General features: G+C 45.6%; 1 protein-coding gene across 4 annotated transcripts in view; it reads left to right on the plus strand.

The window, feature by feature from the left end:
* Nucleotides 1–4,666: 4,666 nt before the first annotated feature.
* LOC117363996 (rab9 effector protein with kelch motifs-like) overlaps nt 4,667–24,982 on the plus strand; it is a 40,800-nt gene continuing 20,484 nt past the window's right edge. The window contains exons 1-7 of one of the 4 annotated variants that reach the window (XM_033952680.1): nt 4,667–4,860; nt 10,352–10,528; nt 11,142–11,247; nt 12,150–12,278; nt 22,275–22,494; nt 23,009–23,038; nt 24,645–24,767. In XM_033952680.1, coding sequence (XP_033808571.1) covers nt 4,799–4,860; nt 10,352–10,528; nt 11,142–11,247; nt 12,150–12,278; nt 22,275–22,494; nt 23,009–23,038; nt 24,645–24,767 — 847 coding nt within the window. In that variant the 5' untranslated portion in view covers nt 4,667–4,798. Of the gene's footprint in view, nt 4,861–7,918; nt 8,050–10,351; nt 10,529–11,141; nt 11,248–12,149; nt 12,279–22,271; nt 22,495–23,008; nt 23,039–24,644; nt 24,768–24,982 lie in introns of those variants that run through there. The other 3 variants (XM_033952679.1, XM_033952682.1, XM_033952681.1) reach the window with 3 other exon arrangements.

A 24,982-nucleotide genomic window follows, 5' to 3' on the forward strand; every position in this document is an offset into this window, starting at 1 on the left:
TCCTAAATCTACCACCTCACAACCTCAATTTATACCCTCTAGTTTTACCATTTTTATTTTTCTGAAAAAGTTTTGGCTCTATCTTAATTCATTATTTTTTTAGATATTTCAGGGTCTGCCCAGTTCTGTGCTTAGGTTCCAACTACTGACATCTCCATCAAAGCTTGCTCTGGCCTATCTAAACCATCCCAGCTGTTGAAGCTCTCCGCAGCCCATTCTCAACTGAATGACCATATACAGGATACAGGCTTTAGTTCTTAAAAATTGGAGACTACCTTCCCAAACCATGCATTTGATATGCTGTCTGTTTACATGTAGGTACTTTTACTATTCCTAATGAGCTCACAATGTACCTGGGGCAATAGAGGGTTAAAGGCTCCTTCTATACAACCACTGTAGTGATTCCCATTTAATCCCTATGGGATTTGATGAGGGAGAATCGCTACTGCAGCTTTGTAAAAGGAGCCCTAAGTGACTGGGTGGGATTTGAACCCAGTTCCCCTGGACTTCAATCCATTGCACTAACCCTTAGACTTCTGTCCACTAAGATTGCCCAAAGTGATGTACAAAGCCATTAAGCATTTTCCATGTGTAAATGTTCTGGGTTGGTTTCTATTATATTGCAAGAGTTAGGCAGGGCCAACCTTGTAAAATATTCAAGGGAAAGGTGAACGCACTTAACAGCAGGGGATTCAGTAATACAAAATGGATAAGGTGAACACACCTAATAGCAGCAATTTCCGTACCATCATGCCACCACCTGCCCTTTGCCAATATCATGAAACTGGAAGCCCAGCTCACCCAGTGGGAATCTTTACCTACTTTGTAGCAATTATGGGTCTATTTTAATGGGAAAATTGTGGGAGGTCTACAGGGGGTGTAACTGCCATTGAATGAGCCTGGCAAAATCGAGGGGCTGCCTTTTGAGAAGATCACCCACCTGCTCAGCTGGATCCAAAATATCTGCGGTAGTAGTGGATAAGTGAAGGACAAGTGTGGCACACACAATGCTTTCTTGCTTCAGTTCTGCCTTGCTGCCTCCCGATTCCAGCCTTTAACCCTCAGCAAAGCAACTGGAAAGCAGCATAGGGAACAGTGCAGCTCACCCTTCTCCACTCTGGCCTCCTGAACGCACAGTAAAGTCCAGTCTCTGCCCTGCCTGAGCACACCTGCTGGCCCATGGTTCTTCCCTGCCCTCATCAGAGATCCCTCTTTAAACCAAAGATTTTATACAAGAGAGAGATTTGAATGATTGCATCATTTTTTTTATGATGGGGATATTTTTACATGATTTTACCTATACATAATAACATGAACTATCTATTTATGAATGGTTTTATGGTACAAAGCTGTTATCTATTGTATATTATTGAAAGTGGTATCTGTTAGCATCACCTTTGACACGTGATGTCGGTGGGTATTCTTTGACACACTTGTATATCTCCTGACAATTTATGTACTATATCACTGCTTCTTGTCATGTTGGGCTAAATAAACAGTGCCTTCTGTCACTTGTCCTTCATTGTAACATGTATTATGGACGTAGGCTGGACTTGAAGAAGGTTTAAAGAGGGGGCAACCAAAATGATCAAGTGAAAGAATCCAAAATTTGGATTTGCTGTAATTCCTAACTTCCATCCTATTTCTGCCCTGCCAATGGTGGGAAAATGTGTTCTGTTTGAGGAATTTTTGACTCGGTATGCATTGTTAGATCCATCTCAGTATGGTTTTGAAAGGCTCACGGCACTGAATCACTCATGGCTACCACTTTAAACTAAACCTTAAGCTTCTTCTCTATAAACATAGAGCTTGACATGGTTTACAAAAATTAAAAGGGAACTAGAGAGGGAGATGAAATTTGTCATGGGTTAGTCCATGGTGCTCTATACCTCATGATATTTCGTGATGTATCAGCTGCATTTTATTTTGCTGAAATGATCGAGTGCTTGTAGCCTTGCAAGTACTGTTTTACCTTGGTTTGAATCTTTGACTGGTAGAATTGTGAGTCCACCAGGACAGACATGGAAAAATGTTTGAATACCTGAATAAATTAATGTAAACCATTCTGAGCTCCCCTGGAAGAACGGTATAGAAAAGTGAATAAGTAATAAATATATAGGGGATGCCTCGGGAACATCATCTCACCACTGCGGGAATGTCCTAACATCACTACCGACGTTCTCCATAGTCGATTATAGGATGGATATTTTAGGAGGAACAATAACTCGGACTTTGGCGCACTTTTGCTGGACATTTCTATCAGCCGTGTTCGATATATGGGATATAGTTTGTATGGTTTTTTAAATTAGCGCCAGAAATTTTTGTGCATCTTCTATAAAACGTCCAAAGTCGGACTTAGCCTATTGAAAATGCCCCTCGGTACATCTTTTCATGAGATGCAGTGATTAAAATTGCACACACTATTCAAAGTGGGGTTGCACCATGGAGTGAAACAGGCAGAATAATATTCTTTCTTACTTTCTATCCTTTTCCTAATAATTCCTAACATTCAGTTTGCTCTTTTGCCCATTGTGACACTCTGAGCAGAAAATTCAATGATGATAACTAAATCTTCTTGGATGCTGGATCTGGTTCTGGGGATATCAGCAGCCACACTTCCTTAGCACAGATATAAAATTTTGTGCTGATCAACTGAAGCAGCTCAACCAGAAGCTTGAGGCAGATATTACAGTAAATAAAACAGGTGCCAGAATGGATCCCTATGGCACTCCACTGTTCAATGCCCAAGGTGAAGATTTATACACTTTCCCCTCAATATAACATAACAAAACATACATGTAATCTATTTGTGTGTTGCACATACCTAACCAGGCTCAAGGCGACTTACGGAGAGCGTTAGGTAGAACAGGGGAATTAGAGGAGAAGTAATGGAAAGAGACTGAGAGGTTCATGTAAAGAAGGGGTGTCCAACCTGCGGCCCCGTAAAGTATTTTGTGTGGCCTTGGTTGAGGGTGATGCAGTGTTTTCCTCTGCTGCCCCCGGGTGTTTACCGTCTTGCCGGCTCCCTCTGTCTTGCTGCAGTGTTTGTGCGGCCCCAGAAAATTTTTTTTTTTGGCCAATGCAGCCCAGGGAAGCCAAAAGGTTGGACAAACCCTGAAAGTTTGGTTATCACAGAGGATGGTTTGCAGTTTCTTTCGGAATACAATGTAGCTAGGCTCTGTTCTGGTTGGTTCTGTAAAGGCATTCCAAGTTTTCACTCTCAGGAAGGTTAGCATGGAGTGAAAAATACACTTGTAGCAGAGATTTTTTTGTAGTTGGGAGAATTAGTTGTATCCTGTTGATGGTTCTGCGAGAGGAAGTCCATGCCATTGAGAAGAGCTGGGTAGATGGAGCTGCTGAGTTTCCATGGAGTATGTGATGAATGAGGCACAATATTTTGAATTTTATACGCGATGTGCAGTTGCTTGATGAAGGCTGAGACTGAGTCATATTTCTTCAGGTTGAGAATAAGTCTTACAACAGCGTTTTAAATATTTATGCCTTTTGGTTCTAGGCAGTTTACAGAAAAATGGCTGAGAAGAGTCAGCGAGCTACATCTAAGAAGAAGAGGAGGGAGGGAATTAAAAGGACTTTACAAAGAGGGAGGTCATAAATAGGTAAAGGATGTTCATAGTTTGAGAGCAGCTGGGAAGTCTTTTCCTAGGGATTTAAGGTGGGTCATTGAGTTTGGAGAAGCGGTGTGTTTTGAGGAGTTTTCTGAAGTACACATAGGATGTGGATGTTCTGATCAGTTGGCTCCATTCCGGATCCTTGGAGGCAGCTTGGTAGGGTAGGAGTCTGCTGATTAATCTCTTGTGGGTGCGTCAATATTTGCAAGTTCAGCACATGCAACTTTGATTTTTTTCGGGGGGGGGGGGGGGGCCCTTCCCAGATTTACTTTTTAAAAATCTCCAACTTACTTAGGGATGACCCACCCCCCGCCACAACTTACTTTTGAAAGCCTGGTGGTCTAGTGGTGAAGCAGGGCAGGAGTGATCTTTGCTCTTGCCCTGTGTAGAGCTGCAAACAAAACTGGCTGTGTAGTCCATTCAATCTGCCCCTAAGTCACACTCGTTCTCAAGCCAGCACACCATTTATAGTCTCTGATGCCACCAATTGAAATCAGCACATCAGATCCCATCATGCACCAGGTTAGAGTTGTGGAAATCCAGGACTGAGTTTCCCTCTTTTTGAGGTAACCTGACTGCACCCATGGTCCCCAAGTTCACTCACACACTATTACTGCTGTCATACCCACAGACAGGCTCTGCACTTTCCCCTGGTGAAATAATGGTGGGGGGAGGGGCCCACAAATATATGTTTGCCTAGGGTCCAATTCAGACCCTGCCTCTACCCCTTGCTTTCTTTCAGTTTCCTAGATTACAAGAGAGATCCAGGCCACCTCTTCCTTTTCAAAGCTCATCCCTTACATTTCAGAGATGTATAGTCGTGTCTTTAGCTTCAGCATGGACTCAAGAGCCATTTCTGTAATGCACCCCCAGCTGTCTGCTCTTGCCGACCCCCAAATCCACTTGAAACAGCAGAGTATCTGCAGTGCAGACTAGCTGATATAGAAAGGCACTGGGGAGAAGCTCACAGCACCACCAGTGCCCGGAGCAAGATCATAGCAGCATCCCCCAGTGCCAAGGACAGGCCACTGCAGGAAGGCAGATCACAGCACCACCTACCGTCAGAGACAGGGACTGCAGGGAGGAGGAACACGTGGATCGGGGCGGGGACTCGCATTTTAGCCCACGTTCCCCAGCCCTAGTTAATTCTTGCACGTTCCTCTCCTGCTATGGCTCCATTGGAGTTTTATGCGCTCTGGTCTTTACGGGATCCTCCCCGGCAGCTCATCAGGTGAGTCCCTGGGGAGCTGATGCTAATTCACCCCTTTGAATTGCCTCTAGATGTCCCTCCTCTGCTAATTGCAACCAGATCCCCTGCCCCTTCCCTTGTAACTGTTTACCTGGCTCTTAGGCTCCTAATTAATCCTCAGTGGAATCATGATTTATGGCCCATTTTATTTTCCAAGAGAAACTGTGCTGAGCCCGATGTGCCCCCAGGGGCAAGAGAAAGAGCTCAGCTGAGCTGCAATTTCCTGCTCTGATCTATGCAAAACGCCTTGGAAGTCATGTTGTTTTCCAGGGGGTAGAGAGAACGAGAAGCGTCTCCGGATAAAGCCACTTCTAGGCTGGAGATTTTGGGTCACCTCTGATTTCTGACCACCCCATCCTGGTGAATTATGGGACTTGCAGGCACTACAAATCCCACACTGCTCAAAACATGTCCCAAAATCTCTGGTGTAGAACTGGGTTACTTGGTGTCTCTTTATCCTCCTGCAAAAGTCAGCAGAGCCTGAGCCTAAGTCCCTTTAAAGCAGGGGTGTCAAAGTCTCTCCTCGAGGGCCGCAATCCAGTCCGGTTTTCAGGATTGCCCCAATGAATATGCATGAGATCAAGCCTCAGGCAACTGGTGTTGGAACCGACAAGGGATCAGGCAATACTGGACCTGATACTTACCAATGGAGAAAGTGTCACAGAGGTCTCGGTGGGCGACACATTGGCCTCCAGTGACCACAACATGGTATGGTTTAATATCAGGAAAGGTTTCACTAAATCTACTACACTAACCAAAGTCCTCAAATTCAAGGAAACAAATTTCAAAGAAATGGGAGACTTCGTTCACCAGGCGCTACAAAGCCAAGAAGAAACCGATAACGTGGAAGACATGTGGTCGACTTTGAAAGCAACCATACAAGAAGCAACAAACCGCTATGTAAAATCAGTAAGTAAACGGCGAAGGAACAATAAGCCACAGTGGTTTACTGCGGAGATCTCAGACCTGATCAAGGAGAAGAAAAAAGCATTCATCTCTTACAAACAATCGGGGAAGCAGGACTCTAGAGCAGACTACCTGGCCAAATCAAAAGCCGTCAAAACAGCAGTCAGGGAGGCTAAATTCCTCATGGAGGAGTCTCTAGCAAAGAACATCCAGAAGGGAGATAAATCCTTCTTCAGGTATATCGGTGATAGAAGAAAAAACTCAGGCGGGATTGTACGTCTTAGGAAACCAGACGGAGACTATGTGGAAAAGGATTCGGAAAAAGCCCAACTATTAAATGAATACTTCTGCTCAGTCTTCACCCGAGAAGCGCCAGGGCTCGGCCCTCAGCTACAGACAAGGGTTGGCTCAGTTGACCCGTTTAGTAACTTTGAGTTTACGCCCAGCAGTGTCTACGGTGAGCTGTCAAGGCTCAAGGTTAACAAAGCAATGGGGCCGGACAACTTGCACCCCAGGGTGCTTAGGGAGCTGAGTGATGTCTTGGCGGAGCCACTGTCCGCGCTCTTCAACCTCTCCCTTAGTACAGGCAGCGTCCCGTTGGACTGGAGGACGGCTAACGTCATTCCACTCCACAAGAAAGGCTCCAAGATGGAGACAGCAAACTACAGACCAGTGAGTCTAACATCGATAGTGAGCAAACTAATGGAAACTCTAATCAAACACCAATTAGATAAGTTCCTGGATGAGGAGAATCTAAGGGATCCCCGACAACATGGATTTACTAAGGGGAGATCCTGCCAATCCAACCTGATTAGCTTCTTTGACTGGGTGACGGGGAAGCTGGATATTGGGGAGTCCCTGGACATCGTGTACCTGGACTTTAGCAAAGCATTCGATAGTGTACCGCACCGCAGGTTACTGAGCAAGATGAGTTCTATAGGATTAGGTAACACATTGACGAAATGGGTTGGGAGCTGGCTTGGAGGTAGGCTCCAAAGGGTGGTGGTGAATGGCACCCCCTCCGAAATGACGGAGGTGATTAGTGGAGTACCACAGGGCTCAGTCTTGGGCCCAATCCTATTCAACATCTTTATAAGAGACTTGGCAGAAGGGCTACGAGGTAAAATAACATTATTCGCCGATGACGCCAAACTGAGTAATGTAGTGGGCAAATGCACAACAGACGAAGATTCAGTGCCCGACAACATGATGCACGACCTACTCCTACTGGAGCGATGGTCTAGGACATGGCAACTCAACTTCAATGCCAAAAAATGCAAAGTTATGCACCTGGGCAGCCAGAATCCATGCAAGTCTTATACCCTTAATGGCGAGATCCTAGCAAAAACGGTAGCAGAACGAGACTTGGGGGTAATCGTCAGTGAGGACATGAAGTCTGCCAATCAAGTGGAGCAGGCTTCGTCCAAGGCAAGACAAATCATGGGCTGCATACGAAGGGGTTTCGTCAGTCGTAAGGCGGACGTCATTATGCCATTGTATAGATCCATGGTGAGGCCCCACCTGGAATACTGTGTGCAATTCTGGAGGCCGCATTATCGCAAAGATGTGCTGAGACTGGAGTCGGTGCAAAGAATGGCCACCCGGATGGTCTCGGGACTCAAGGATCTACCATACGAAAAACGGCTTGACAAATTACAGCTATACTCGCTCGAGGAGCGCAGAGAGAGGGGGGACATGATCGAGACGTTCAAGTATCTTACGGGCCGCATCGAGGCGGAGGAAGATATCTTCTTTTTCAAGGGTCCCACGACAACAAGAGGGCATCCATTGAAAATCAGGGGCGGGAAACTACGAGGTGATACCAGGAAATTCTTTTTCACTGAAAGGGTGGTTGATCGCTGGAATAGTCTGCCACTGCAGGTGATTGAGGCCAGCAGCGTGCCTGATTTTAAGGCAAAATGGGATCGGCACATGGGATCTATTCACAGGGCAAAGGTAGGGGAGGGACATTAAGGTGGGCAGACTGGATGGGCCGTGGGCCCTTATCTGCCGTCTATTTCTATGTTTCTATGTTTCTATGTTTCTATATTAGCATACAATGAAAGCAGGGCATGCAAATAAATCTCATGAATATTCATTGGGGAAATCCTGAAAACCCAACTGGATTGCGGCCCTTGAGGAAGGACTTTGACACCCCTGCTTTAAAGCAAGCCTTAATCACAAAGTTATAAACACAGGGGAGAAGAAAGAGGTGGCAGATCTGCACAGCTGTTGTCCTGGTGTTTGGATTAATTGCCTTGTCAGGTGGAGTTGAGGTTCCCGACCTTGAGAGCTTATCGCATGCATATTCATTGTGGTTATTCTGAAAAGCTGACTGCCTAGGATTTCCCCAGGAGGCAATGAAGAGTAGATCACAGGGAGCAGTGGGCTGCTTCTTGTGACATTGGCCAAGTAGCTTTAGTTTGGTTGCCTAAGGTCCAAACTTTGTAAACACTTTGTGGAAGTGACTCATTGTCCCTATAAATTCATAAAACTTTTAAGCCACCTTAAGCATTATTTGGACAAGGGCAGGTTAAAAAGGCAAAAATTGTTGAATGTGCACAATTTGGATTTTTAATATTTCTGCATTCTCTCTCTGTCTTGAGAGTTTCATAAAGCAAATATGGTTGTCTAACTTGCTCATTCTGTTGTAAATGGAGAACTTAGACCTCAGGTTTTGTGTTTAGGCTCTGAAAGGCAACCAGACTTTTGCCAAGTCAGCCTTGACAGATTGTAAACATGCTCAGATCCTTCCTTCTGCTTTGGTTTCATTTTAGGCTGTTTACAAAATAAAGACCAATTTTAATGCTGCACAATGAAAAGACTCTCTAAGCCCTGATGGCATAAATGTGGGTGTATTTTTGAGTCAAACGGTGGGTTTTAGTCAAGTTTCCTATCCGGCTGCCCATTCATACAATACCATGATCACTTGTAGCATGGATGAACGGGGGGGGGGGGGGTCATTGGTCTCTAACTCATGGCCTTCTCTACCCTCAATGTCCAGAATCATTTCCCTTTCCTCTTCTTTTCAGGCATCTTGAAGCACATTGTGATGTCACTGAGCATTTTGAAAGCGGACTTGCTATTGATTATTAGCCATAATTATTATGGAAATTTCTGTAGCCAGTAAGGAATCCAGGGTAGTGCTGTTTTGCCAATCGAATCGCTTTTTCGATTCAATGCAATTCGATTTGTGTTCTATGACATGTCAACCTAGCATTGCTAGCAGTCAGCATTTTCGGTTAGCCTAACCAATGTCAGCAAAGGCCTATGGGAGATCATATCATTCATGTCTGACCTTAGGGAATGTCATTGCAACAACCTTAATTCAATCAGTGCTTAAAGGACCTGGCAGTAAAAAGATGCTAAAGACAGCTAAGAGGTGTTAAGAAGATGTGTTAATGTCTGATGCTTAGGATGGGTCCAGGTGCACAGATAACTAAGATTAATCAGAAACTATTGTCAGAGGCAGACTGGAAAGTACATTTGCCTCCAGTCTATTCTTCTCGGCCCAAAATTAGATCAGCTACCCACCCTCATCCCACTGTCCTCTGGCACCACATTGCAGCTTGAGTTCTCTAGCAAAGTTCTGGGCATCATCATTGACTCTACACTATCCTTCCACGATCACCTCAACTCCTTGGTAAAAAATTATTTTTCAGCCTTCAAATGCGGAGGAAAGCGAGATCCTGCTTCCATCATCAACCCCCCAAACCCCCACAACGCCCCCACAACGCGGCACAATGTCTTTTAAGTAAAGTGTGGGTGGGGTCCTCCTTCACGCCCCCCCCCCCCCCGTCGGAGCCCTAAAAACAGTAATTTTGAGCGGCGCGCGCCTCCGTGCTGCGCTCAATTGTCTTGGTGCGCCTTTGTCCCGGTGCGCTTTTGACCTGACACCTCTGCCCCCCTCTCCCACCCACATCCACCAGTGCCTGCCTCTCTCTCTCTCTCCCACATCCACCAGAAACTGCCCCCTAACACCCTCACTGCTGCTGTTGCTTTCCTGAAGCAGCAACGGCAAACTCAAACAGTCTGGCTGCGGAACCTTCCTTTACATCCGCAGCTCTACCCTGGACGAAGAAGTGATGTCAGAGAGGGCAGGCTGGCAGCGCAGGTACTTACAGGAAGGTCCCACAGCCCGTATGTTTCAGTTTGTCGCCACTGATGCTGCTGCTTTGGGAAAGCAGAAGCTGAAACAGAAAGTGGGAGAGTAGTGCGGGTGGGAGATGGTGCTGGTCCTGGCTCCAGTGGCTGTGTGGCCTGAATCGGTAAGTCCCAGTTTTTTGTGGGTTTTTTTTACTGCCTTGATGAATCGATTCAAATCAAGAATCAAATGGCACTAATCCAGGGTCCCTGAAGTGCCCCTTCCTGATTCTCTGCAGTGATGGTCAGATTAAACAGGATTGCCCCTCTGGTAGAATCTCATCTGTAGGTTTTTGTGAACACTGCTGACCTCACTCTTAGGGGGTGACAATAGGAGAAATCCTAAAGCTTTAAGAGTGACATTGATTGGGGAGGCTTTCCCAGTTACACAACCAGTTTCCTGACCCTCTGCCTCCTGCTGCAGGAGAAACCGTGGTATGTGCTTCCAGGTGCCCTTGCCGCAGCCACTCCCGAAGCAGCTGGTGATCTTCGGCCTGGGAGACTGGAGTTTCTACTCTCATGAGACGACTGTCACAGCTGAGGTGCTGCTGTCTGCTGAGCCCAAACCGTACAGGATTGGGGAACTGTCAACTAACGCCAGGTGAATTGTACTGGGCTAGGCTGACTTCAAGGAAGGCTAAGTCTTTCCTGTATTGAAAGATCTGGGTTTCTGTATGTGATGCTGATACTTCAGTGGGGCTGCTGTGAGTCTGTGGCAGAGTAGATGTAAGAAAGCTGGAGGGAAGTGGCCTAGTGGTTAAAGCTGCTGCCTCAGCACCCTGAGATTGTGCATTTGATCCCCAGCCTGCTCCTTGTGACTCTGGGTAAGTCACTTAATCCTTTATCTGGCATTGTTGCTCCGAGAAGCAACGTGTGTTTCTAGGCTCTTATGGGAGATTTGGCATTGTTGGTCTCGTTCAACATCAAGTTACGTAAAGCAGCAGTTTTCATCATCTGCCAATTAAAGGGTTAATCCCTCCATTGCCCCAGAGGGTGAGCCTGCTGAGACAGATAGGGAAAATACTTCTGAGTACCTGATTACCATTTATTGCATTGTAAACTGCTTTGGGTGAATAAATAGAAATGTACAGGACTTCATTCGTGCTAATGTCTGGCCCCCTCCAGATTGTGTGAAAGTGGTTGAGCGATAAGGCAGGACAGGATGGAACAAGCTACTTTCCAAGCCTAGACCTACCGTTTTTTTGTCTCTGCAGGTCCCTGGTCTGGGAAGGGGATTGGATGCTGGACACGTTCATGGCATCTCCGAATTGGGCAGACAACGGGACTTTAGCTAAACTCCTTCTCACTGTGAAAGGGCAGGTAACGCAGGGTTTACGGTGCAGGCCTAACTGTGAAAGAGCCGTCAGCCTGGGCCTTTATGAATTACACGCATTATGATATAAGGTCTGCTCTGACAGCTGGCAAACCCTCTCCTGCTGCCCTGCCCCCACCTATATCATAGCAAAAATAATAAATCCTCAGACCCACTTGCCCACATATATTCTCCCCCCCTCCCAATCTGGCACTGTGGCCTGGACATACTGTGTAGGGCTTGCCTGCTGCTGGAGGCACTGTTACCCGGGGGTTCATATCCCAGCAATGGAAGCTGGTTTCAGCAGAAGTGAGCCCTGCAGTTGCAGGGTTTAATGAAGAGCAGGAACTTCAGGGGCCAATTACTGTCGGCTCTCAAAAGGTGAACTAAGAAAACCAACTTGCATCAAGCGTCAGTAGAATGGGACTAAGCAATTTTTTTCACAACTTTGTTTTTCATGTTCTACAACCTAAAAATTGCAGTTACTACAGTGGGGCATGTGATTTATGAGGTTAATTTATTTGTTTATTGATAAATGTTTCTCTTTTTTGCAAATTTAAGCAGTTGATATCCCTCTCTCTTCTGGTATAAATAAGCCACATGCCCCACCTTTGGTACCTCCTTGTTCAGCAGGTCTCATTTTATTATGTTGGTTGGCCCCAAAACACCCCATGGTCTTCCATTGGTGAAGCCAGTTGATACAACTGTTGACCATCAGCATGTGGGAGTTTCATTCACTAACCCTGCAATGGCACACATTTCAGAAGCTATGTGTAGGGCCTGGAGCAGCGGCAGGGCTTGGCAGATTCATGGCCATAACTGGGGAAGGAGGAGGTAAAACAGTCCTGCCTTATGACGTGATTTTGGGGCATCTCAGCTGCTTTTGGTGAGACGTCTCGTTGTTCCATAGGTGGTAAAAAGAAGCCAGTTCAGCAGTAGTACACCAGCCTGGAAGTGTCTGTCCTTGGAGCCTCTGCAATCCCCTCTCCTGTCCGAGAGCAGTATCGCTATCCTTAAACCTACACAGCTGCCAGCAGAGGTCAGTGTCCACTTCTGCTCAGCTGACCTTGGGGAAATGACATTCACTAGTTACATTACTGAGTGCATTTGGTGGGGGAGGGGGGTTGGGGGGAAGCATTCAATATAAAATTCCTGTTCATAAAAATGAGCAGGGTCAGTCCAAAGGTGTCTAGTTCCCTAGGCAAACCTTCAGCTGTGTGTCCTCTCCTAGTACCACCATGGGATGGCTTGCATCTCTCTCATCCCTCCCTTCCCCACCCCTCCCCCTGCCCTGCAAGGTGTTCAGGCAACATGGCAGTCAGCAGCTATAGAAGATGTATTGTGGCCTGTGCGGAGCCTTGAGCATCTGTAAGTGGGGATAGAGGCAGTGGGCATCTGCAGGCCTTGAACATTTTCTATAGCTGCCAAAGGCCTACATCAGTGTCCCAGAGGAAAGGAGGCAAGGCCTGAAAACCCCATGGTGGAGGTAAGGAGAGGGAATCTGGAAACCAAGTGTCAATGCGTCTTCCTAAACTGTGCTTCCTAGGCGGTCACCTATTTCCAGTGGATGGACCAGCACTGAATGAGTGCCTTTGATTTATGGATCATGTTAAACTTTTGAACTGTTTGGATTCTATTGGGATACCTGGAAAAGTGTACAATTGGTTTGAAGGTTTTTTGTCAACCCATTCATATCAGGTTAGATTCAATGTCGAACTTTCTGGAAAGTAGAAGAGTCCATGCGTAGTGCTGCAGGGCTCCCCACTTTCCCCTCTGTTGTTTAACGTTTGTCTTCTCTGGGTTCAAAATTAGCATCATTGGAACTAAAAATATTTAGCTATGCAGATGGTATTACGATCATCTTGCCATTCACAGTTTCCATTTCTTCCATCAGAAATGAAATAGTGGAGATATGTAAGATCATTGAAATATGGATGTCAGAACCCAGAGAAGACAAAATATTTTGTTGCATCTCCAGGTCAGAATCCTACAGTAACTTCTTTTCTGTTAAATAATACCACTTACCTTATACAATCTACCATTAAGATCTTGGGTGTTATTCTAGATCGACACTTGACTATGCAGGATCGGGTAAATGCTTTGGTGCGGAAAGTCTTCTATACTCGGTGGAAATTGTGTTGTATAAGATCTTTCAAACTACTGGTTCAGTCGCTAGTGTTAAACCAATTGGACTATTGCAATATAGTATACTTGGCAGGTCCTCAAAAGAATTTATCTTGGTTGCACATAATCCAGAATGCAGCAGTCTGCCTGATCTATGGATTGAAAATGTTTGATCATGTTAGTCCTTACTATCGAGAATTGCATTGGCTTCCTATGGAGGCTCAAATTAAATTTAAATTTGGTTGCCTTTGTTACAAAGTCCTCTTTGGCATAGCACCCAAGTACTTATCTGAATTATTTGCTTTTACTCAATCCAAGCATTCTTGCAGTTCACACAGCCTTTTTAATTTTCCATCTATCAAAGGCTGTCATTATACAAAACACCACCAATCTTTGCTTTCTTATCAGGTGGCTTTCTGGGACAAGGAACTGAAACCTTTGCTATAGAGTTCCATGTCCTATAATCATTTTCAAAAGCAATGGAAGACGCATCTATTTGCCAATTCATTAATTTTTTCTACCCTGTATTGTTTGTTAAAAATTTTGTAAACTGCATCGAACTTACCGGTTATGCGGTATAGAAATGACTTGTTATATTATGTCATTGTTTTGTCTGCTCGTAATCTCGGGGTCATCTTTGACTCCTCTCTCTCCTTCACCACCCAGATACAACATATCGCTAAAACCTGCCGCTTCTTCCTCTATAATATTACCAAAATCCAACCCTTCCTCTCTGAGCACACTACCAAAATACTTATCTACGCCCTCTTCACTCTCGGGCCTTCCACTTAGCCATCTCGCTCCCCTCCAGTCCATCCAGAATTCAACTGCACAACTCGTATTCCGGGTTAGCCACTTACGTTACCCCTCTCCTAAAGTCACTTCATTGGCTTTCCATCTGTTTCCGAATACAATTCAAAGTCCTCTTACTGACCTACAAATGCACTCACTCAGCTGCCTCTCACTTTCTCTCTTCACTTATCTCCCCCTATGATTCCCCCCAGCTCCGCTCAGCTGGTAATTCCCTCTTATCTATGCCCTTCTCTTCCTTTGCCAACTGCATACTCTGTTCCTTCTATCTTGCTGCCATATGCCTGGAACAAACTGCCCAAATCGCTGTGGTGGGCTCCGTCTCTGGCAGTGTTCAAGGCCAAGTTAAAAGCCTACCTCTTTGAGAGTGCTTTTGACTCCTATCACCTTGGGTTATGCATTCTCAACCCTATATATCATGTCATACGTCTGTCTGTTCAAGTTAGATTGTAAGCTTTTCCGAGTAGGGACAGTCTATAAATGTCAAAATGTATGTCGCTGTGTAGGCCTTTCTACACTAAAGGAATGTGTGGCGCAGTGGTTGAAGCTACAGCCTCAGCACCCTGGGGTTGTGGGTTCTAACCCCACGCTGCTCCTTGTGACCCTGGGCAAGTCACTTAATCCTCCTTAGCCCCAGGTATGTTAGATAGATTGTGAGCCCACTGGAACAGATAGGGAAAATGTTTGAGTATCTGATTGCAAAACCGCTTAGATAACCTTGATAGGCGGTATATAAAATCCTAATAAACTTGAAGTGATAAGTGGTAGGGGTGCTCCTCCCCTTCCTGGCCCATAGAAAAGGAGCATGAGACAGAGTTCAGCCTCTGGGATATGCAGATGACTAATCCCTCTTGTCCTTGGAGACCCCCCATCACAGATGATAAAGCAGCTTTCTCTGTGTAAGCAGGAGTGATCCACCTAGAGTATGACTTTGTGGAAGAGGGTTATAGTTCATTCAAAGTTCTTGACTCGTAATCTTCAGCCACTACATTCATATTGACTGGCATTGATTAATTTCAGTCTTGCTCAATGACCCAACAGTATGTCCCATCTTGAAGAAAAGTATATTAGATCCATCACTACCAGATAACTAGAGATTAGTCTTTAACCAAGTTCAAGTTCAAGTTTATTAGTATTTGATGAATCGCTTATTCGGTTTGCTAAGCGATGTACAAAATTATAAAAAGAAGTAAAATTACAAAAAAGACGAACCAAATGACAAAATTCTTGATAATAAGACAAACTTGAATTGGGAGGAAAGGAGAGAAAAGTTACAATTTTTTTTTTAGAGGAAATAGACAAAAAAGGAAGAGAACTCTACAGGAGAGTAATAAACATAAAGAGTGGAGAGCTATGTATGTTAACGCTCGCAGCCTAGGGAATAAATTTCTAGAACTGGAAACAGAAATAGTTAATGCAGACCTTGACGTAATAGCAATATCCGAAACATGGTTCACAGACTCTCATGGGTGGGATATAACTATACCAGGATACAACCTGCTTCGCCAAGACAGAGAGGGTAAGTTAGGAGGAGGGGTAGCACTTTACATCAAAGAGATCATCAAGACAACCAGGATCACGGATGTCAAGTATACTGGGGAATCCATCTGGGTAAACCTGGCCAGAGGCGGAGAAAAATGCCTGTACCTTGGTGTGGTATACAGACCTCCAAGACAATCGGAGGACAAGGATGCAGAATTAATTGAGGACATTGAGAATATCACCTTACGGGGGGATGTTGTTCTGTTAGGAGACTTCAACATGCCTGATGTAGACTGGAACACACTCTCAGCGACAACTTGTGATAGCAGGAGGATATTGACGTCCATGAAGGGAGTACGACTCAAACAAATGGTACTATAGCCCACCAGGGCCCAGGCCATCCTGGACCTGGTACTTACGAACGGGGAAAGCGTCTCGGAGGTCTCGGTGGGAGAAACGCTAGCCACCAGTGATCATAACATGGTATGGTTTAACCTTAAGAAAGGCTTCCCTAGATCACAAACAAAAACAAGGGTACTCAATTTCCGGGGCACTGACTTCGCACGCATGGGAGATTTCGTCCATCAGATGCTGCAGGTTCAAGAAGTAACTGATAATGTGGAAGCTATGTGGTCAACCTTGAAATCGACTCTTCATGAGGCAACTATCCGCTACATAAAATCGGTAACTAAACAACAAAGAAAAAAGAAACCCCAATGGTTCACTGATGAGGTGTTGTACCTCGTCAAGGAGAAGAAAAGAGCATTTCTCTCAAACAAACGCACCGGGGAAAAGGAAGCAAACATTGAATACAGGACAAAGTCTACAGCGGTCAAAACAGCAGTCAGGGAGGCCAAGCTTCAAATGGAAGAAACTCTAGTGAAGAACATTAAGAAAGGGGACAAATCCTTCTTCAGGTACATTAGCGACAGGAAAAAGAACAAAAACGGGATAACACGCCTTAAAACGCCAGACGGGGATTATGTGGAAACAGATTCCGATAAAGCCAAACTACTGAATGACTACTTCTGTTCAGTCTTTACCTGTGAGGCACCAGGGCACGGGCCACGGCTGGAAACAAAGCAAAGCATGGAAGACCCATTTCAGAATTTTGAGTTCACAACTGCTGATGTTTACAGAGAACTGTCAAGACTCAAGGTGAACAAAGCCATGGGACCGGACAATTTGCACCCAAGAGTGCTCAGAGAGCTATGCGATGTTCTGGCAAAACCGTTTGCCATGCTCTTCAATCTCTCCCTAAGTACGGGGAGAGTCCCCCTGGACTGGAAAACAGCTAACGTCGTTCCTTTGCACAAAAAGGGTTGCAGAGCAGAGCCTGCGAATTACAGACCGGTGAGTCTCACATCAATAGTGTGTAAACTCATGGAAACTCTACTTAAAGGTAAATTAGACACGATATTGGATGAGGGGAATCTAAGGGATCCCTGCCAACATGGATTCACTAGGGGCAGGTCATGCCAATCCAATCTTATCAGCTTCTTTGATTGGGTGACAGGAAAGCTAGACTCGGGAGAGTCTCTGGACATAGTGTACTTGGATTTCAGTAAAGCTTTTGACAGTGTCCCACACCGTAGACTATTAAACAAGATGAAATCGATGGGGTTAGGTGAGAAACTAACTGCATGGGTCAATGATTGGCTGAGTGGAAGACTTCAGAGGGTGATGGTCAACGGGACCCTCTCTGAGACTTCGGAGGTGACCAGCGGAGTGCCGCAGGGCTCAGTCCTGGGACCATCCCTTTTCAACATATTCATAAGGGACTTGACCTGAGGGCTTCAGGGTAAAGTAGCACTGTTTGCCGACGATGCCAAACTGTGTAATACAGTAAGCGAAAGCAATCTCAAGGATAGCATGACGCATGATCTGATCACGTTGGAAAACTGGTCCTCGATATGGCAGCTGGGCTTCAATGCTAAGAAGTGTAAGGTCATGCATCTCGGCAGCAGAAATCCATGCAGAACATACACCTTGAATGGAGAAACACTAGCTATGATTTCAGAAGAACGGGACTTGGGAGTAATCATCAGTGCAGACATGAAAGCTGCCAAACAGGTAGAGAAGGCCTCATCCAAGGCAAGGCAAATGATGGGATGTATCAATAGAAGCTTCGTTAGCCGCAAACCTCTAGTCATAATGCCACTTTACAGAACCATGGTGAGACCTCATCTGGAATACTGTGTGCAATTCTGGAGGCCACATTACCGTAAAGATGTGCTTCGAGCTGAGTCGGTCCAGCGGATGGCCACTAGAATGGTCTCCGGACTCAGGGGTCTCTCATACGAAGAAAGACTGGGCAAATGCAGCTCTATACTCTAGAAGAGCGCAGGGAAAGGGGTGACATGATAGAGACATTTAAGTACGTCACAGGTCGTGTCGAGGTGGAAAATGACATATTCTTTCCCAAGGGACCCTCGGTCACAAGGGGGCACCCGCTCAAACTCAGAGGAGGGAAATTTAGTGGTGACACCAGGAAGTATTTCTTCACAGAAAGGATGGTGGATCAGTGGAACAAACTTCCGGAGCAGGTGATCAGAGCCACCAGCGTGCTCGACTTTAAGAATAAATGGGACATCCACGTGGGATCCCTGCGAGGGTCGAGTTAAGGAGCTGGGTCATTAGCACTCAGACTTAATGGGGTGGGTCAGTAGAGTGGGCAGACTTGGTGGGCTGTAGCCCTTTTCTGCCGTCATCTTTCTATGTTTCTATGTTTCTAACAGTGGGGAACGGGAAAGATAAAAAATCTGAAAATATTTAACAAATCTAAAATTTAAATGTTAAAAGCATCTTTAAAAAGATAAGATTTTAAGGATTTTTTAAAGGAGGTGAGATCCTTTTCATTTCTAATATATTGTGGTAATGAGTTCCACCATTGGGGGCCCATTACGGAGAACACATTAGATCTTCTCGTGCCTACTATTTTCAGAGAGGGGATAGATAGGAGATTTTGGAAGGATGATCTGAGTGGTCGTATAGTGTTATGGGGTATTAACATTCTAGCTATAAACTGAGGTTCATTAAAGGTTAAGGTTTTAAATATTAACAGCATGACCTTAAAGGAAATGCGATGGCTGATTGGGAGCCAATGGGAGTCAATCAATAATGGCGTAACGTGGTCATATTTCTTGTGGATTTCTTGTGGATTAGTTTAATAGCTGTATTTTGGATCATTTGTAGTCTTCTTTTTTCTTTTTGGGAGATGTTAAGTAATAGTGAGTTACAGTAGTCGATTTTAGCTATAATCAAGGAATGAACCAGAATGTTAATCGATTTGGGCTCAAGAAATTTGGCGATTGATTGTATTAAACGCAATTTATAAAAACATGTTTTAACTATATAAGTGATGTGTTCATGGAACAGTAGTTTGTCATCAATTATGACCCCAAGAATTTTTAAAGTGGAAACAGACTCTAGGGGGATGTTATTAAGGACAAATGGGGTCTTCAAGCCTATGTCCTTTTTCCAGGTAAAAATAATGGATTTTGTTTTTTTTATGTTTAATGCTAATTTGTTTGAATTGTTTGAATTGTTTGAATTTGTATTGTTTCTAGTTTTTTATTTATAGACAAAATATCATTATTATTTTCTGGGTCAAGAGGATGGATAAGTTGAATATTGTGCGCGTAAGAGAAAGAAGTAAAATCAATTGACTGACAGATGCTCAGTAATGGAGAAAGAAAAATATTGAACAGGAGAGGCGACAGTATAGAACCTTGATCAAAATTCACTGAGAAGGCAGTCTTAGATCAGCTTAAAGACTTGGTTGAAATAAACAAGTACTGTCATTTACATAATGCCCAAACGACCTTAATATCTGTGGTAACTTATATTTATGAATATTTGAATGTTGTGTCTGCAGCTTTCACCCTCATAGACCATAATTGATGGCTTTCATATTTGGAAGAGCTTGAATTTAAGGGCATCAGTTTGGATTGATTCAGGTCCTTTCGGATCAACTCTAGTGACTCTACTTTGCAACTGTACTTTCGTGTGGAGTACTCTAGGGCTCAGTGTTATCTCCCTGGTTTAGTTTAAGTCCATTAGTGCTCCTTACTCAAGAACTTGGTATTCTGGTACATTGTTTGAGGATTAGGTGACACATTGACAAAAATGGGTTGGGAACTGGCTTGGAGGTAAGCTTCAGAGGGTAGTGGTGAACGGCACCCCCTCTGAAATGACGGAAGTAATCAGTGGAGTGCCGCAGGGCTCGGTCCTGGGCCCAATCCTATTCAACATCTTTATAAGAGACTTGGCAGAAGGGCTGCGAGGTAAAATAACATTATTCGCCGATGACGCCAAACTATGCAATGTAGTGGGCAAAAGCACAACAGACATAAATTCAATGTCCGACAACATGATGCACAACCTGCTCCTACTGGAGCGCTGGTCTAGGTCCTGGCAACTCAGCTTCAATGCCAAAAAATGCAAAGTCATGCACCTGGGCAGCCAAAATCCATGCAAGACTTACACCCTTAATGGCGAGATCCTAACAGGAACTGAAGCAGAATGAGACTTAGGGGTGATCGTCAGTGAGAACATGAAGACTGCCAATCAAGTGGAGCAAGCTTCATCCAAGGCAAGGCAAATCATAGGTTGCATACGCAGGAGTTTCGTCAGCCGTAAGTCTGAAGTCATTATGTCATTGTATAGATCCATGGTGAGGCCCCACCTGGAATACTGTGTGCAATTCTGGAGGCCGCATTACCGTAAGGATGTGCTGAGACTGGAGTCGGTCCAGAGAATGGCCACCGGATGGTCTTGGGACTCCCGTACGAGGAACGGCTGGATAAGTTGCAGCTGTATTCACTCGAGGAACGCAGAGAGAGGTGTGACATGATCGAGACATTCAAGTATCTCATGGGCCGCATCGAGGTGGAAGAAGATATCTTCTTTTTCAAGGGTCCCGTGGCAACAAGGGGGCATCCGTGGAAAATCAGGGGCGGGAAACTGCATGGGGACACCAGGAAATTCTTTTTCACTGAAAGGGTGGTTGATCACTGGAATAGTCTTCCACTTCAGGTTATTGAGGCCTGCAGCGTGCCTGATTTTAAGGCCAAATGGGATAGACACGTGGGACCTATTCACAGAGAAAGGTAGGGGAGGGTCATTGGGGTGGGCAGACTAGATGGGCCATGGCCCTTATCTGCCATCTATTTCTATGTTTCTATGAGAGTGGTGGAGGATGGGGTATTTGGGATAGGCTGGGGGTGTGTAGGAGTGGGGTTGGTGTTGGTGTCTAGATTATCGCGGATGGTTTGTACTTTGGACTGGAAGAAGTTCGAGAGAGTCTCGCTATCAAGTTCTGTTTGGTTGTTGTGGCTTTTTCCTTGGGCGTTGGTGAAGAGTTGGTTTGTGAGGGTGAACAGTTGTTTGGATCTAGCAGGGGCTAGTTGTAGGAGGCGAGAGTAGTAGGCTTTCTTCGCTTCTAGGATGGCAGTTTTGTAGGTGATGGTTACCACAGATATTCTAGTGGGCCTTGGTTTCTGAATTTGGGTGTTTGATCCAATTTCTTTCTGCTTTCCTCAGGGATCATTTTATGGATCGGAGGTCACTGGTGTACCAGGGAGCAGGTGTTTTATTGGTGGTTATTCGAGTTGCTTTTGTCTGGGCAAGGCTGTTCTAGAGGGATTGGATGTTGGAGTGCCACGTGGAGGCTGCTAGGTCGATGGAGTGGGGATGTTGGGTGCAGGTATCGTTTAGGGTGCGAATGCCTGCGGCCATGGCTGGAGGGCTGACTGAGTTAGGGAGTTGGTGTAGGGTGGAGGAGTAGGGTCTTTACACGGGGCTAGGGTAGTTTCGAGTGGGAGTTGGAATTCAATGAGGTGGTGGTCTGACCATGGGACAGGTGTGGTGGTGTAGATGGTTTGTTGGGGCTCTGCAGTTGGGCCTCTGAGGGTGTAGGGGTGGTTATAGCTTGATGAAATCCCAGGTCGGTGAGGGAGGAAAAGAAACTGTCTTTGTCCTGAGGTGTTGGGGTAGTCTGTGAAATTGAAATCTCCCAGGATGGTCACGTGTTTGTGGGAGATGGACAATTCGGTGATGAATTCGAGGAGGGTCTCTAAGGTATCTGCTGGGGAGTTGGAGGCTCTGTAGAGGAGTATGTGGGCGATTTTGTGTTTGTGGCCTATGGTGAACGCAAGAGCTTCTAGGGAGGGAATGTTGATAGAGTTTATCAGGTCTTGATGATGGTAGTCACTCCGCCTCCTTTCCCAGAGGTATGTGAGCAGGTTAGGGCCTGGTAGCCTGGAGGGCATCACAAGTAAAATAAAATTCAAACATTTCTAGACTTTACCCCCCCCCCCCAAAAAAAAAAAAAAAAAACCCGTTCATACAGCAAAATAACGGAACATAAGAATTGCCGCTGCTGGGTCAGACCAGTGGTCCATCCTGCCCAGCAGTCTACTCATGCAGCGGCCCTCAGGCCAAAGACTAGTGCTCTTAAATGAGTCTAGCCTTACCTGCGTACGTTCTGGTTCAGCAGGAACTTGTCTAACTTTGTCTTGAATCCCTGGAGGGTGTTTTCCCCTTTGACAGACTCTGGAGAGATTTCCAATTCAGGTATGTGGTAAGCCTAAGTTTTTTTTTTATTTTTCTGTAGCAGGAGAAAGTCCAGAGTTTGGACATCACCAAGCAGCCTCCAAAAGTGGGAGTGAAGGCTAAAGACCCTGCTGTCCCCTCTGTTCCTGAAGACGTTGAGGTGGGCCAAGGCAGGGCTGAACCTGCTAGGAGGAAAAGCTGGAAGCAGAGCCCTCCTCTGAAGAGAAAACCTCGGAAGCTGCACTTTGACATCAAGGGATCCACAGAGAACTCAGGGCTGCCAGGTACCCCCAGAAGGTGCAGGGAGTTCGGGGCGTGTCTGCATATACAGAATCAAGATAGGTTGGTATGAGATAAGGGGGGCTTGTTGCAGAATGAGGGGGGAGAGGGGGTGAAGAGGGAAGCTTGCTATAAAGAGGAGTGAAGGGGAGAGCTTGATGCTACTAATTATTTCTATAGCACAACTAAATCTATGCAGTGCTGTACATCAGAACATGAGACAGTCCCTGCTCAAAAGAGCTTACAATCTGGACAAGAAAGTGCATCAGTACACAATGCTCTCAGGTGGAGGAATTACTGAGGAAATGAGAAAACAGATATTGGTGTTTAGCAGGTGGGTTGGAGTTTGGAATTAAAAGCTGCCAGAGATGGAGCCTGAAGTATTGAGTCAGGCAGTTTGTTCCAGGCTTGCCACAAGATGGGGGAGGGCAGGGGGGGTAAAGGGGGAGCTTGCTGTGGCATGAGCAGTGATGGCTAACTCACACCCTAGCGTTTCTTTCTTTCTTTCTTTCTTTTCAGAGGTGGATACACATGAGAAGCAGCTGCATGGTATGGGGCACCAGAAGATAGTTGATATAGGCAGTTGCCTAAGATTTCCTGCTGATTATGCAGCCAAGAGTAGGAGGAGACATATATTATAGTTGGCATGGACTCTGCAGCAGCAGCAAGCACTTGGTCACGTCAGTGCAGTCCAAAGGGAACTGCTGGCAACTGTCTCGAGAAGGATCAGCCCCTGGCTTGTCTCTTTTGAGCAGGACTTATGCCTCCCTCCCCCCCCGATTTATCACATATTTAATTTAATGCAGAGTTTATGTACCACTGGTTTCAAAGCATGGCAGTGTGGAATCTGTATTTTAATAATACGGGGAAAATCAAAAATTAAAGGCAATTGTTAAATTATGCGATAACAGGAAAAGAGCTAGTGAAATGCAGCATATGCATGCGTATCACGCGGAGCGCAGCAAAAACATGGACACTCCAATGCAAGATTGCGCTTTCTTTGGGCAGAGGGAGTGAAACCATCGGATATTAATTCAGCACCATGATCAACGAGAGGGTTATGAAGGGGTAGAAAGGCACATTGACAAGACCAATTGGCTGCCAATTTGGATATCGGCATTTGCCATAACGAATGATGATTTGGGATACAAGAAGGTCTGCGCATGATGGGTTCCCAAACGGCTTACTGATCTGCGCAAGCAACAGCGTGTGGAGGTTGCCACCCAGTTCCTGAAGAAGATCTGAGTATTCTGGAGAGAATTGTCACCGGCGATGAGACCCAGAGAGCAAAAGACAAAGCGTGAGGAAGTAAAGGAAGCGGAGCTCACCTGACTTTGGGAGCAGCCGAAAAACTTCTCTGTAGGAATATAGAAGCTAGTTGAACGATACAACCAATGCGTCATCTTGCTTGAGGTCTATGTGGAAAAATGATAGTTACTTCCATTAAAGCCCTTAATTTTTGATTTACCCTCATATGTTTTAATTGATGCTTTCAGGTCCTGTGTTTGTTCATTTTATGTATTATGTGTGTGATTTTTTTTTTGTAACTAGCATAATTAACACAATATTACAACATAGGAAGATGAGGGGGAGGGGCTGGGCCTAGAGGCCAACTGAATTTGTTTTGGGTTCGGCGCTATGATCCAGCTTTGGGATTTATCCAAAAATGCCAAAATCTCTGCCCCGCACCCCCTATCCCACTCGATCACCTGTAACTAGGCCATCCCTAGGTCTAGCTTGAGCCCTGGTGGTCTACTGGTTGCTTCAGGGGTACAAGCAAATCCCTCTCGTGCCTGAGACTTCCCAAGGCAGCCTCGTGATACTGACAGTGGAAGTCTCAAAGCCATTTTGACTGGATCCGGCTATGCACGGGAGTGAGTGGGGATGGTCCTGCACCCAGTACCCACCAATGACAATGTAGGCCCAGAAGGGGGCCACCGATGGAGTGGGCTCGGGAAGGGAGCTGCCACCAGGGTGGTGGATTGGAAAGGGGACTGTGCCAGGAGGTGGGCTCTGGAGGGGGCTATTTTCTGTTCCTGCTGAACTGAGCAGCTAATTTTGGTTTTGCTCAGTTGTAGGGAAATGGGTGTGACTTGGAAAGTGTTTCCCTATCTCTACAAACCTTTAGTGACCTTTGTGTTGTTCCAATATTTAGTTTGTCCAAGCCCACGCTGGTTTCATGCCATGTGCCTCAGCGACCCAGAAACGGCTGTCCTGATAGGTGGAGAAGGAGCCAATCAACAGCCCTGTGAAGATTCCTTATGGAAATTGGAAATAGGTAAGAACATGAGAGGGGAGGGAGATCAGCCCGTTGCAGAGCACATGAGCGGAGAGTGGCGACTCTTGGAGATAGGGCAGTGCTGGTACAGGAGGGCTCCATTTGCTTTTTGCCATCTCTATCCTGGTGGGTCTGGATGAGATTTAAGTAATGATTCCAGTGCAACAGGTGTAGAGGTCCTGAAAGCTGGGTATGTGCTCTCAAACCGTGTGCGC

The sequence above is a fragment of the Geotrypetes seraphini genome, chromosome 7 (assembly GCF_902459505.1).
Source record: "Geotrypetes seraphini chromosome 7, aGeoSer1.1, whole genome shotgun sequence".
In the NCBI taxonomy this organism is placed as follows: Eukaryota; Metazoa; Chordata; class Amphibia; order Gymnophiona; family Dermophiidae; genus Geotrypetes; species Geotrypetes seraphini.